General features: G+C 37.8%; 2 protein-coding genes across 2 annotated transcripts in view; one reads left to right on the top strand and one right to left on the bottom strand.

The window, feature by feature from the left end:
* Positions 1 to 4530, top strand: part of ERMP1 (endoplasmic reticulum metallopeptidase 1) — a 44940-nt gene extending 40410 nt beyond the window's left edge. Inside the window, exon 15 of the mRNA XM_060690504.2 lies at positions 1011 to 4530. Coding sequence (XP_060546487.2) covers positions 1011 to 1175 — 165 coding nt within the window. The 3' untranslated portion in view covers positions 1176 to 4530. The remainder of the gene's footprint in view (positions 1 to 1010) is intronic.
* Positions 4531 to 10000: 5470 nt separating this feature from the next.
* RIC1 (RIC1 partner of RAB6A GEF complex) overlaps positions 10001 to 13988 on the bottom strand; it is a 47090-nt gene continuing 43102 nt past the window's right edge. Inside the window, exons 24-26 of the mRNA XM_034410356.2 lie at positions 13050 to 13227; positions 12725 to 12913; positions 10001 to 12032 (exon numbers count right to left, since the gene is read on the bottom strand). Of these exons, the coding sequence (XP_034266247.1) occupies positions 11744 to 12032; positions 12725 to 12913; positions 13050 to 13227 (656 nt within the window). The 3' untranslated portion in view covers positions 10001 to 11743. The remainder of the gene's footprint in view (positions 12033 to 12724; positions 12914 to 13049; positions 13228 to 13988) is intronic.

The raw sequence follows: 13988 nt of genomic DNA, 5'->3' as shown, positions 1-13988 counted from the left end.
GTCTGAATTACATTTTGATGTAGAATGGTATTGGCAAAAGAAAAGCAACAGAATATCTTGATGTTTGGCTCTATATGTTTGAATTAAGGTTCACTTCCTCAGTTTTTTGAATGGGGACTAAACATATTCTACATCCTCCCGATCCATAAACTAACCTTAACCCTAACCCCAGAAAATGTAATTAACATAGCCTCAGGAATTTAATCTGTTTCTTCCATTTTATTTGCCAGGTATAGTGCAGTGGTGGGTTCCTCCCAGTTTGGCCTGGTTCAGCCGAGCCAGTAGTGGTGACGATATGACATCACCGAACCGGTTCTCCCACCCCATGTTATTCTTACCTTTTATTTGGCCCCGCCCCCAATCTATTCACTGCCTCCCGAGTCCCAGCTGATGGCTAGAAGGAAAAAACCTGTTTAAACTCTTGCTGCGGGGCTTCAAAGGGCCGCCCTACAGCTGATCAGTGTTAAAAGGCAGGGTGGTGGTAGACCGGGACGCTCGAAAAACAAATGGGTAGACCGGAATGCTCAAAAAACAAATGGGTAGACCAGGATGCTCCAAGAACAAATGGGTAGACCAGGACGCTCCAAGACTAAATGGGTAGACCAGGACACTCCAAGAATAAATGGGTAGACTGGTACAGCTCTGCAAGCAGTTAAAAGCCTGGTAGACCAGTATCTCTGCTAAATCCTAAAGAATTGTCACATGACCATCAAGCCACGCCCACAAAATAAGCCACACCCACAGAACCGGTAGTAAAAAATGTTAGAACCCACCCCTGGTATAGTGCTTATGCATCCTGCTTCAGGCTTAAATAACATTTTGTTTTGGAAACAGCCACTTTAACACCATTTCAGTGAGCATCTTGGAATTCTTTAAAACTTTGGTTTCTTTAGCTGATTATACTCTTTAGTTCATTCTTTGCAAGCTTTGAATTCTACCATTACACAGTGCTAATAAGAATAGGATTCAAATAATCAGACATGAGCTTATTTGCTTTTTTCTCTTTTTAGGGTTCGGACAAATCCACGAAAGGAATGGTCACCCTTGCTATAGTTAACCATTATTTTTTTGGAGAAGATCAAAAGTCATCTCAGTTACATGCTTTACTGGAAAGATTGCCCAACTGGATTTATCCCTTAAGCTGGACTTCTACCTATGACCAGTTTATATTTTAATCTAGAATTACAAAAAGGTCAATTGTCTCTCAATTGTTGGATGCCACTTTTGTTCGTAGGGAGCTTGGGTGAGTTGGGAAAGATGACATTCCTGACCGAAAGAAAAACTATGAGGAATAATTTAGCCACAAGTATATATTAATGGCAATATTGATAAGACCGCTTTGGGAAAGGAGGTCTTGTGTTTCTTTAATGCAAAAAAAAAAAAAAAAATCACCAGTTTCTGCCACTTGAATAGTCCCTATCTGCTGACATTATAACATGAAACTGCCTTTTGGAAAGTAGCTTTAGAACACCTGTTCTTGGCTTTTTGCAATAAAAGGAGCTTTTGCACTGGAGCTACAAGCACAAAATAACATACTTTACTGCCTTTAAATAACACAAGTGCTGCCTTGTGCTTAATATTTTGATGTGTTCTCATTGACTAAGGAATTGTTGTAATTAAGCACCGTTAAGGCTATCATGAAGAATATGGAGCTGTTAATGGTAATTGCTGCAATAATGATATTCATTTTGAATGCACTATGTAAGTAAAGCTCTTTTAATTATAATGCTAACAAACATGATGGTCAATCTCACTGAATTCTTAAGTTTGTGTGTTCTGGTTTTACTGTTTTTCCTTTTTTTTCTGAATTCTTTTATGTCTATGAAAGGAAAGTCCATATTTACCTGACTTACGGCAATTAAGCAGTATATGAGCAAAACAGTTGCCTGTTCATCCAGTGTAAGCATCTAGCACTATACTTCTAAGCAGAGTCACCTTTCTGGTCTCCTGTACACACACATATTTTGTATTTTGGTGATAATATGCCCATTAGTTAATTACTGAACTGGTTACTTACAATTATTTTTATTATTTTCCTGATATTTCAGGAGAGTGTCATTTATACTCCATTGGAAGCTGCAAGTTTCTACAAAATTAGGAAAACGTATGGGGAAAATCAAGTTGCATTATTGATCCCTTGTCTATGTGTAAAAAATATTAATTACTTTTACCAAATAAATAGGAATAAATAATTCCTAAGCCGGAGGAACTGTAAAGTTGATATGAGCCTCTCTGTTGAAGAGCGCTAAGGTTTTTTGTCTTCTTTCATGGAGGCAGTAACTCTGGAGTCCTTGAGGGAACGCTCCAGGAGGTACTGAGTAGCCTGACACTCTTTCTCTGTGGCGAAGGGATTCATCCTTGGGGGAACGACATCCAACCTCCCAAATATTATCATTGTAATCTTTGCTGCTCCAGACCTGAAGACCAAATGGGCAGAGATGGATGGGGGAATTGAAGTCCCCTCTGACTGTAAATGCAGGCCGACTGCCAATCACCCAAATTTTGATATTCCAACGACAGTAGCTTCAACACCTGGTCATAATATACCATTTATTTAGCAGCACTGTAATATCCAATGGTCGCTAAATGAATGGTTGTTAAGCAAGGATCATCAAGGATCCCCTATTTTACAAATAATTTGAGAAAATAATGCTGTTATGAGGAATTCAAAGTAAAAAAAGGAGAATTGGTCATTGCTGTTCCATCCATGTTCTATAGAATAGGGATTGGATGAGGCCAAATTGGGCTCTTCCTTTTGCTGTATAGTTGCTCTTTTAGTACCTTGTATTAAGAAAACTGAACAGTGTTCAAAGATTAGAAACCTCAGGGCAGAGGGAAAATAAGTTTTAAAGTAAATCATTTTGCTAAGAGAGAAAGGAGGGATAGAAATTGGGATCTGATCTTATTGGTTAGGGGTTTCTTGAATTTTGGAAAGATACCATTTAAATCTTTATTAAAAAGTATCAAATGAAAACTACCCCAGCCATTTGATTCATTGTATTTTCTCCTCTGTGCGTCTATTTTAGAAAAACTTTTTTAAAAATAATAAATTATTTTATTGTACGGTAACTTGAAAGACAGCTTTTGCACACGGCCAGCTGGGTGACTTTGGGCTAGTTTCTCCCCGAGTCCTAGATATTGGAAACCACTTCTGAAATCTTGCCAAAAAAACGTCAGGGACTGGAAAGCATCCAAAAAATAAAATAAAAAAACTTAGGCGTGGTAAAGCAACAGAAGAGTTCCTGGTAAATGGAGCAGCTTAAGTAGTTACGGATGCAAGGTAACCACTGTTTGGGAACTGCATTGGCTGCCACTTGGCTTCTGAAGACAGTTCAGATCCCTGTTTGACCCTTTTAAAGCTCTACATGACTCAGGGACAGGAAATCTTATTCAGGTTGAATCTGATTCGTCTAGTAAGAGAGAAGGGGAGGAGGGTTTCTTATCTAGGGCAGTGTTTCTCAACCTTAGCAACTTTAAAGTGGGTGGACGTCAACTCCCAGAATTCTCTAGCAATTCCCAAGTTTGAGATATGTCAGTGATAGGTCCCCTTCTTTGTATCAGTTTAACCTGATAGCCAGACAACCCCTTACGGCATTTTCAGAGAGCTGTAAAAGCTCTTTAGAAAGGTCTTCGGAAAGGCATTTGGGAACAGGTCAGATTAGCTGCTGAGGTGAACACTGGATCGACTATATATAATTCTAGTTAATTTTTGTTTTTACATTTATTCTATCAGTGCTGTAATAACTGAGAATCACCAGAAATGTAGCTGTTATATAAATTGCAATAAGAACATCATTATAGACTGGACTGTTCTTCAATATTAAAAATTGGAAAGCCAAAATCTCAGCAATGTTCCAAGTACCATGCACAGATTTCTTCAATCTTGAGATCCTCCTTTTAGAGTTCAGTTTACATAATCTGCAGCCTTTGAGGCCATGCTATCAGGAATTTAGGAGAGTTTCTGCACTATTATTGGAGATTAAATTAAGAAAGATGATGTTAGTATTTTAAGTAAAAAAGCAATGTTATATAAGCATCTTGATTAGTGAAGCTGCAGTGGTATTTTATGCAGTTCTTGGGATTCATAATGGAATCTGTTACGTTGCTACTAGAATATCAAATCACAGGATACTGAATTGTGTTTGGCAGAAAGTGATAAACATAAAAGCAAAAGAGGTAACATCTAGTTTATAATCACTTCAAGTAAATGTGATAAAGTATTCATTGATTTGGAAGTAGCTTTTCAATATTTTCAAGTTTTAACATTTGGTATGACTGTCTAAAAATTATTTGTAGTTGTAAATCAGATAAGCATTGACTTATACTGATTCAGTTTCTTAGAATATATTGGGTAATTATAACAAGCTAGTTACAAAACCTTATGTGTTAGAAGAATGTTCCACTCCATTATGTGTGGTAGAATTTATGATTGATGAAAAAAGTGCCTTTGTCTCATAGTTGTCAATGGGATAGAAATTTAGATTATCATGTTAAAAGAGCTCAATAAATTGTCTGGGACACTCAAATGTCCAGGTGTCGTGGTTGAGTTGTGTATTTGTTCAATATGCCATTTGATCTTAATTAACCAAGAAACATAACAGGAGAATGTTGTAAAATAAGTATCAATAGGCACTTATCCAACTACATTATTTTATGTCTATAAACTGTGTGATGTATATACATACTGTACACCTAAATATCCAAGAACATATTAGAAACGTCAAGAAAACAATTTTCTTTCAAAACAATTGTGTTTGGAAGAAAAACAAAATTGACTAATTCAAGATATATGCTTTATTGTAGGTCAATAAAATGTCAACAATTTAAATAGAAAGTCAGTTATGATAAGATTCCACAATATATTAAGACCTATTAAACCAGTCATTACCTTTTAACATACAGAATTATTTCTTTCAAGAGATTAAACATTAAGGATTAATTTTTGCCATGGCTTCTATTTAAAACACTACTCTTCCTAGAAAAGGAGCTCAGGTTCATTTGCAGATAACCAGTATAAAATGAAAGGAGGTTCATGCAACTCACCAGTCTGTAGAAGCCCATTTTTCTACTGCCTGCAGTCCCATCATAATGTTCTGCAACATTTCCCCATCAACCTCTGAAGATTGCACCAGACTAAACACTTGATTGATGATGGAAGATTCTCGAAGGATTAGTCCTATAATCATGCACTAGTCCAGACATCCTGCTTCTGATTGCATTAAAATATGAGGCAACTATGGTACCAACAAAAAGACCCAAAGGCACAGAAACATGGGGTATTATCCTTGGTCTCCTTCCTCCAAGAACAACTCAAAGGAATCCCAATGACAATACAAACTCCCATCACATTTACTGCAGCTGAACATATGATTTGTGCGACCCTTTGCTGGCTAGCTCCAAAGAGATATCTTCCAATTCAGACTGCGTCCAATTCAAGGTGGAATAATTTTCATCCACCATAGTCCAGTCTCCATCCATAGAGCTTGTTTCTGTCAGATCCGTGGCAGAGCCAATGCTCCCCCTCGCCACCTGTCAAAAAAAGCAAAACAAATACGTTCTCAAAGATGTTTGAGAAAACGCTCACTGAACTTACACAAGAAGGCTGGCAGAGTGCACAGTGATTTGACCAAGAGGTTCCCTTCTATAATCACTAATAGCAAACAACTTTTCTAAAAGAAACCTGGCCCCTTTGAATTCATGTTTTATAATCAGGATTCAGGAAAGTTGGGTAACAGTGGAGTTCAGTACTCTGAGTGATTCAACACTGTCCCTGAAGCCTCTATATTAAGAGCTTCGGATCTCAGGCTCAGAGTTTCTCTGACAGTTGTGCATATTACTTAGATTAGGATGCTTTACATATGAGTTGACCACTGCCTGTCAAATCTCTTGGCACAAGGCAACAACACAAACACAATCAGTTTGGGGAAAGGGGTCCCAGGAGCTACTCTTATAATTCATCCAATGCACACCCATTAAAGGTCACTCAACTCCTTCCAATTTCTCTAGCACATCCACACAGTTGACTTGGCAAAAGTACAGAAAGTTTGCTACTGCCACCTTTTGGCCAAATATCTCCTTTACTTTATGAAACTAAAGAATATCTAGGACCTGTCAGTGTATAAGGGTTCATGAATTGAAATAGTCATAGTAACAGGTCAGCCAATGGGGACTGTTTGGTGACCCAGACAGCTTGGAGCCTGGGCGTGGTTTAGGTTCACTGATGTGTGTGTATATATATATATATGAGTGCTGGTTTTGGATTCTGCTGCATGGGTATTATATAGAAAGAAGTTTCTTATATAAATGAATCCTGCTGAATTATTTACTTGTGTGGTGATTGGATCACTGTAAACTCTAGCAGGACTAAGGCATGAAAATTATTACAGGTAATCCCTGGGTTACACGTGTTCCCTTAGCAAACATTTGAAGTTACGTGATAAGCGTTTACGAACAAGTCCAGAAATTATGAATATTGTAGCACCACAGCAGTTGTTCGCTCTTCCAAACAACTACAGAGGCTCAGCAACATTCACCCCACCTACTCCCCATCCCCTGGCCAGGACTTCATAGGCACTTCATCTGTGGAAACTCACCTTGCGAAGACCTCTGTTGCGCTTTCTTTGCCTGCTTCATTGCTTCAGGTTTTCGGTGCATTTGCAGAGAACAGAGGCCTAATATACTGTGAAATCACGCGAGATCTTGTGCTACTGATCTCATGTAATATCACACTTTAGGCTTCTATTCTCTGCGAATTGAGGCCTCAACATTTGCAAACGGATGGAAGGCTTCAGGCCTTCCCTCAGTTTGTCGTTTCCTTGCCGAAGCCTGCAGGGAGACTGCGTTCCTGTAGGCATGGCAGTCCTCTGCAAAAAGCTTTTGTTGACACCAGCAGAATTTGGGAGGAGAGGGCGTGTCCCTCCAAAGATCTGTTCCTACTGGCAAAGGCTTTTTGAAAAGGGCTAAAGGGACACAACCCTCAAGAGCTTTGCTGACAGGAAAGGAGGTCTGGAGGGCTGCGTCTGGCCTGCCGAGCCTCCTTTCTTGCCGGAAATCCGTTTAATGAGTTTTCATCACTGGAGGCTTCCTCAAGCAGATCTCCAGTGAGAAAGGAGACCCAGAAGGCCACGTGTGGCCCTCTGGGCCTCTTTTTTCATTGTCAGAGCCCTCATCAAGAAAGGAGGAAGCAAGCAAAGAAACAGGCTGGAGAGGAGACATATCTTCATAAGATAAATCAACCTGATGTGGCAGCATGGAGGGGAGCAATTGTGGGGACTTCAGGGGAGGGAGAATGAAGTATCTGTGGGTCGGGAGAGGCCTTGGGGGGTCTGAAGCAGTGGCCTGTTCCATCACTAGGCCCCACCCCATGGCCTTTCCCACCCTGAGATACCTCATGTACACTTAACAAGACATGCTTTTGATTAGGGAATGCGTGGGTGAAAGGAGGGAGTGATCACGTTCAAGGTACAAGATTCATTCCCACGAATCCTTGGGTTACGAATGGAATGGGTAGGCTCCATTATATTCACAACTTGAGGACTACCTGTATTACTGAAAATCTGTTACTTCTTCCATTGCTCAATAGCAACTTACTTTCCTGATTAGGAAACTCAAAAATGTAATTATCAGAACTTTAGACAAATTTTGATTATTTCTTTGTTCAACAAAACCAAGACAAAGTAATAAACTATAGGTGAAATAATACATGTAATGTTGTAATGTAATACATTACATGTACCATATAATGGCACATATGTGGAGTTAAGCATGCTATTGCCTGTGTACAAATGGCATTTCATCTAGAAGTTTTCACCTGTTCTTCAAAAGTTGTGCATTGGTAACACATGGCCAACAAGAAGTCCCTTGGAGTTCAATAAAACTTATTCCCAGGTCAGTGAATGTAGTAATCTGCCTAAGCCTGAAACCTTCAGGCAAATGGAATATCAGTCATCGTGCTAGTCGGAAGTTAGAAGTTGGGAGTTTAATTCATCCGCACAGCACTACATTTGAGATGGTACATGGAATCACAATGTCAGAAATAGGAAAAAAGGAAGACATATAAAATTAATTTGTATTAAGTAACTATCTTGATGAAGAAACAGTTTCCAGGTAAGTACCCCCTCTTAGCAACTGGTTTGTTAGATTTGCGCAAAACAGAGATGTTAATATTGGGTAAGGAAGCAAATCATTTCTAATAAGTTAAATTGCACTTGCATCAGCTTTTCAATTGATGTTGAACATAACATCTTCAGCATCACCTACAAGGGAATGACTCTGAAGCAACTGTGATTCGCTGTATCAGAGGCAGTGAACAGGTCAAGGAGATCAAAATGTGAGATGTTTTGTTTTGGCAGCAAGATCATGATATATTTGTAAGAACAATAACATCATGTGTTAGTAGCACATTAAAACAGTGAACACAGTAGGAATTTGGAAGCAAAGTGTGAAAGAGTTTAGAATGATGAAAGGAATCAGAGTGCAGGGAGGAATCAAGAGAACATTATTAAAAGGACATTTAAGAAAATTAGTTGGGAAAGGAGAGAAATATAAGGTAAATCTCAGGATTGAGAATTTAAAATATTGAACGAAATCCAACTAGTCGAGTTGCTACTCCATTGAAGATTTATTGACTACTATTGTTAGAGGCAAGACATAAATGTCTCTCAATATTCAGTTCCCTTCCTAAACTTGAATTTCAAACTGCCCACATGGCTGTTACCAACTAGGAGAGAGAATAAGAGCGGGTTGTGGGAAGAGATCATACTCCTTTATTTTTGCTTCTTGCAGTAGGCGGCTGATACAATTGCAGAATGGCAGTACTCTTGCCAGTAAGATTTTGAATTGCAGGAATTCTACAATACAGCCTCTATTTTCTAGTCATCCGAAAGGAGAATGTTCCCTACAGGGGTGGGTTCTACTTACCTTTACTACCGGTTCGCAGTGGGGCCGCGCACGCTCACGATGACGTCAGTGTTGGTGGGCGGAGCCGCCCGCTGGTTATACTACCGGTTCTATAGAACCGGTGCGAACCGGGGGCAACCCACCACTGGTTCCCTACTTCAAATAATTGTACCACCTCACTAGACCAGGCAGTTGTATTATTTTCAATCAACAGCAATTCCTTCCTCAATAAAGTGAATAATATACATGCTATATTAATTTCTTCCATCAGATTTTTAGGTGAAAAGTCTTTACTGCTTAATCTATTAGCTAAATTGAATCTTTTCCCATTCTCATCATTTGCTTGCTTGGAGAGAAAGCAGATGCAAAACACAAACAGGCCCTGTACTGTCTCCTAGCAACAGGAAGAATTGTGTTTAAAACTTATTTTCTGAAGTCTAGTGGAACTGTCTGTATGTGTGGATCTCATTCCATCATATAAAACAACTGTGACTTGGTTTCTCCTTTAAACTGGAGAAGACACTCCTTGTATCATCATCTGTCCCAATGAGAGAGACTATTGGACATTCCTCTTGAACTGGAGCTTTAGAAAGTGGCTCAAGTAGCCGTTTCTATGCAATTTTAGATCTGCTGCAAACCAAATGTGGAATGTCTTTCTCTTATATTTATCGTCAAATTAACTATTTAACACCCCCCTTTCAATTTTAACAGTATTATGCAGCTTATTCAGAGGGATATGTTGGTCAATTGGAAATATTTCTACTTTCAGGGCAGCATCCGTCTTCTAATGCGGGTATCAAGTAAGATAAGGAACCTGCTTAACTTCCAAAGAAGGACGATGCCCCCATTTTAGAGGTGTGAAAAGGGCTTATTGAGAGTAACAGAATTAAGAGCACTGGAGATAAGGCATGTGATGAATGCTATTAGGAAAAAAAAAAGCTGCTTAGGCTGGAACCACAGCAGTGTAGTGCTTAATGCTGTGGTAGTAATAATATTAATATGTCCAAGACTACAGTATAGAATAGTAGTACCTCTTTTTTCTGTTGTAAGAAAAGTGACAATTTTTGCACCCGTGATGGTAGACAAAATACAATGTCAGAAATATGGAAAAATTAGGTCATTTCCACCCCTTTATATTTTATTTAAAAGTTATTGCACATGTACCACTACTTATAGTCTTACCAACGGTAAAGGTTACACAACAGCAATAAAAACTGTCTAATTACATTTATCAATAAAAAGACATGACCATGCCTTTCTAAGCAAATATATAAAGTCATAACCAATATTTTTTTGCTGACCCTCTTGACCAGGTTTCCCAACATTAGCAAATTCCAGTTATATGGACTTCAACTCTCAGAATTCCATGGCCATTTTAACCATTGCTGAGAATTCTGGGAGTTGAAGACTGAGACTCACCTTCAATTTGCTAAGGATAGGAAGCAATATTTTTCACTGTTCGTAATATATTCATTCAGAATTTGCAGAGAATTTCATGAACAATGACTGTGGCTGATGCCGATTCTCATACTACCTAAAAGATAAATGATTTTGGTCCATGTATGTATTAATTACACCCATATTATAAAAATAAGTGTTAGGTTTCTGTAGAAAAAGTAGTAGTGTTGCATTTTTCCCAATTGCACAGTACAAGCCATACAATATTTAAATTTTAATACTGTTACAGGTATTTAATATTACACACCAGTATTTATAATACCAATCTGGAGTCAGCAGATTGAAAAAATAAGTACCTCAAGCAAACATGAGATTCTGCTGCAGCCAGTTTTTCATAATATTGTTGTATGAAAGTTAAAATAAACATTTTTTAGTTACAAGTATATGCATTATAAAATATTAGCAAGATGGTGGCTTAAATATATACACTGTACATTGCCATTACAAAGTCTTAATAGCGGTAATATATAAATTGGTTTTATTTACACAAAAATAATCTTGAGGAAAGCATCTTTACAACTGAAATAAATAAGGATTCAGTAATTCATTTAAAATCTTTTTGCTCAGAATGGATCTGAACAGACTAAATGACAAAACGAAGCTGCAAATAATGCCAGATGAAAGTCAGTTGCATTCTGATAGAAGTGAAATTTTACTTTTAGTTTTCTTGGAGTTAAAAGTACAAACATGCAAGATAGATAAAGCTACCCTACACTGTGGAGCGAAGACCAAAAGCATAAACAGTAAACTTGAAAATATACAAGAGTATTCACAAAAGATACAAGGTATTTTATAATTTTTAATATATAATATTTGATGTCAAATTTGTGATACCTGCATAATTTATAGAACAGAATTTAGCTTAATCAGGCCATCATTTCCTTTAGGCAATTAAACTACACAGAATGCATCAAAATTTCATCCCAGCAAGCTTCATTGTCAACTCGTTCAAGTTTTGGTTCAAAAATTGGGTTGGGGATGGTGCGGATGGGTAAATCTTAGAATTGTCTCCAAGATTTTTTTTTCTTTCATTTCAAAAAAAATGCAATAAAGATCATATACACTGATACAGAGTAGGTGTTCTGCATGATTAAGTAAAAATAGAGAAAACTTTACAAGAGCTTCAAATAAATCTTGGAATACAGGTGAATATTGCTGCTTTTCATACAATCAGATAAACAAAAGAACTGAGGAAATTACTGGGAAAGCATTCACAAATTCAAGGAAATTCTCTACTCATGTAAAAAAAAAAGTATTCATTAAAAACAGAAACAAATCAAAACTAAACGTATGTTTTGAAAACAAAAATGATTACTGTACTTTCTTCCAAAAGCTTCAATGCCATCATTATGAAGCTCTACTAAAACAATTATTATATTTGATGCTGTCAGGAGACAGTACAATCATAACTGCCTTCCTGAAGGGGATGGTCTTCCTTTTCCAATCCAATCATGTCCTCATCAGGTCGAATTGAAGTATTAGGACCAGTGTCACTTTGAGGACTAACACTGTGGTTAGTTGAAATCCGGTTCTCCTCTGCCCTTGGACTGGTTTGTTCAGCCACTCTTGATAGATTTGTAGGCTGAAAGGATTCCTGTTGCACCTGTTCCTCCGATACCTCACTCAGTTTCTGCAGTTGTGGCTTGATAATGGTTAAAAATGGCTTATAGCCAGGACTAAACAACATAAGATAAGAAAATAAGCAATTAGCTCAAACATCAAATTCGGTAACTATACTTCTCTGGTTATTAACTTGGTGTAGTAAGCCAGCCCAACAGGTGGATGCCCTTTGCACAATGAAAATATATATGATGCTCAAATTTTCGCTAAAATTCAGCTTGGTTTCAGCTTGGTTTAGTGAATCACATGGATATACTTAAATTTGTTTATATCAACCAGCAAACGGTTTTTCAATGCTTTTATCTGGTGGAGATGGTTCTTGTTTTTCTTCCCATCTAATCTACAATCCTGGAGCTTCCTAGCTTTTTCAAATTAGGCCCAAGTTTGGTACTGCAATGTGCTGCTTTACTATGAGAAATATGCTATTTCAAGATACTGTGCATATCATTGGATACATACTTCTCTGTTCATATTACACATCTTCAAATGTTGAAGTAAGAACTCTTGTCAAGTGTATTGATAGGAACAGTCAGTCAGTTAAAAAATAATTCCACAAATTCTACCAGGTATTATATGCAATATTTCAACATATAGAATACTGTCCTCAAAAAGGTTAAGCATTAAAATTATGTTTTCCTATCTGTTAAATTTTGAATAAGTTAAACAAAATTATTTCTTTGTTTACTGCTGTTTCTTAGAAAAGCAGCTTAAATCATATGTATAGTGAAAGGAGGTTCATGCAACTCACCAGTCTGTAGAAGCCCATCTTTCTACTGCCTGCAGTCCTGTTTTAATGTTCTGCAACATTTCCCCATCAACCTCTGAAGACTGTGCCAGACTAAACACTTGATTGATGATGGAAGATTCTCGAAGGATGAGGCCTATGATCATGCACCAGTCCAGGCATCCTGCTTCCATGAAAATATGAAGCAAATACCTACAAAAAGACCCAAAGCCACTTTCTAAGGCACAGAAACATTCCCTTTTCCCCACAGGATATTATTCTTGGTCCCCATCTGCTAAGAACAACTCAAAGGAATCCCAATGACAATACAAACTCCCATCACATTTACCGCAGCTGAACTTGTGATTTGTGCGGCCCTTTGCTGGCTAGCTCCAAAGAGATATGTTCCAATTCAGACTGTGTCAGACTTAAGGTGGAATAATTTTCATCCACCATAGTCCAGTCACCATCCACAATAGAGCTTGTTTCTGTCAGATCCGTGGCAGAGCCAATGCTCCCCTCGTCACCTGTCAAATACAGCAAAACAAATATAGATGTTTCAATGTCTCTGTGATTTATTTAAAATGTGCAAAAAAACTGCATCTCATCAGTAGAGTACTTGGCTGTTTCATATTTTTTTATGGATAAATATATAAGGATGCTTGTGGAATATGAAAAGTATGAAACCTGCATGTATTTTTGTATGTAGATGATGTCATATTATCAAGCACCACATCTGCAGTGAACACTAGTCTATGTGATGCATGAAAGTGTATCTAAAAAAATTAATGTATCAAAACAAAAGGAGCCTTGGTAGTACAGTGGTTTAATGCACCCTGTTATTAACACAGCTGCCTGCAATTTCTGCAGGTTCGAATCTTACCAGGCTCAAGGTTGACTCAGCCTTCCATCCTTTCTAAGGTAGGTTAAATGAGGACCCAGTTTGTGAGGGCAATAAGCTGACTTTGTATAAATATACAAAAGTATGAAGGCTATTGCTTAACGCATTGTAAGCCGCCCTGAGTCTCCGGAGAAGAGCGGCATATAAATCAAATTAAAAAAAAACAAACAAGTTAATTGTGTTTCTCTGGGAAAACTGAATGAGTAATAACAAATTATACATAAGTAGCCAAAATAGCAGCAAATAAGTGACTTTACTAAAGAAGGGGAAAGAGAGCCTTGGTAGTACAGTGGTCTAAAGCACCCTGTTATTAAGACCAGCTGCCTGCAATTACTGCAGGTTCGAATCTCGCCAGACTCAAGGTTGACTCAGCCTTCCATCCTTTCT

This window comes from Pantherophis guttatus, chromosome 2 (genome assembly GCF_059756535.1).
Source record: "Pantherophis guttatus breed Tessera chromosome 2, ASM5975653v1, whole genome shotgun sequence".
Classification (NCBI taxonomy): domain Eukaryota; kingdom Metazoa; phylum Chordata; class Lepidosauria; order Squamata; family Colubridae; genus Pantherophis; species Pantherophis guttatus.
The sequence above is the reverse complement of the archived record's forward strand: the minus strand, read 5'-3'. Positions and strand labels throughout refer to the sequence as shown.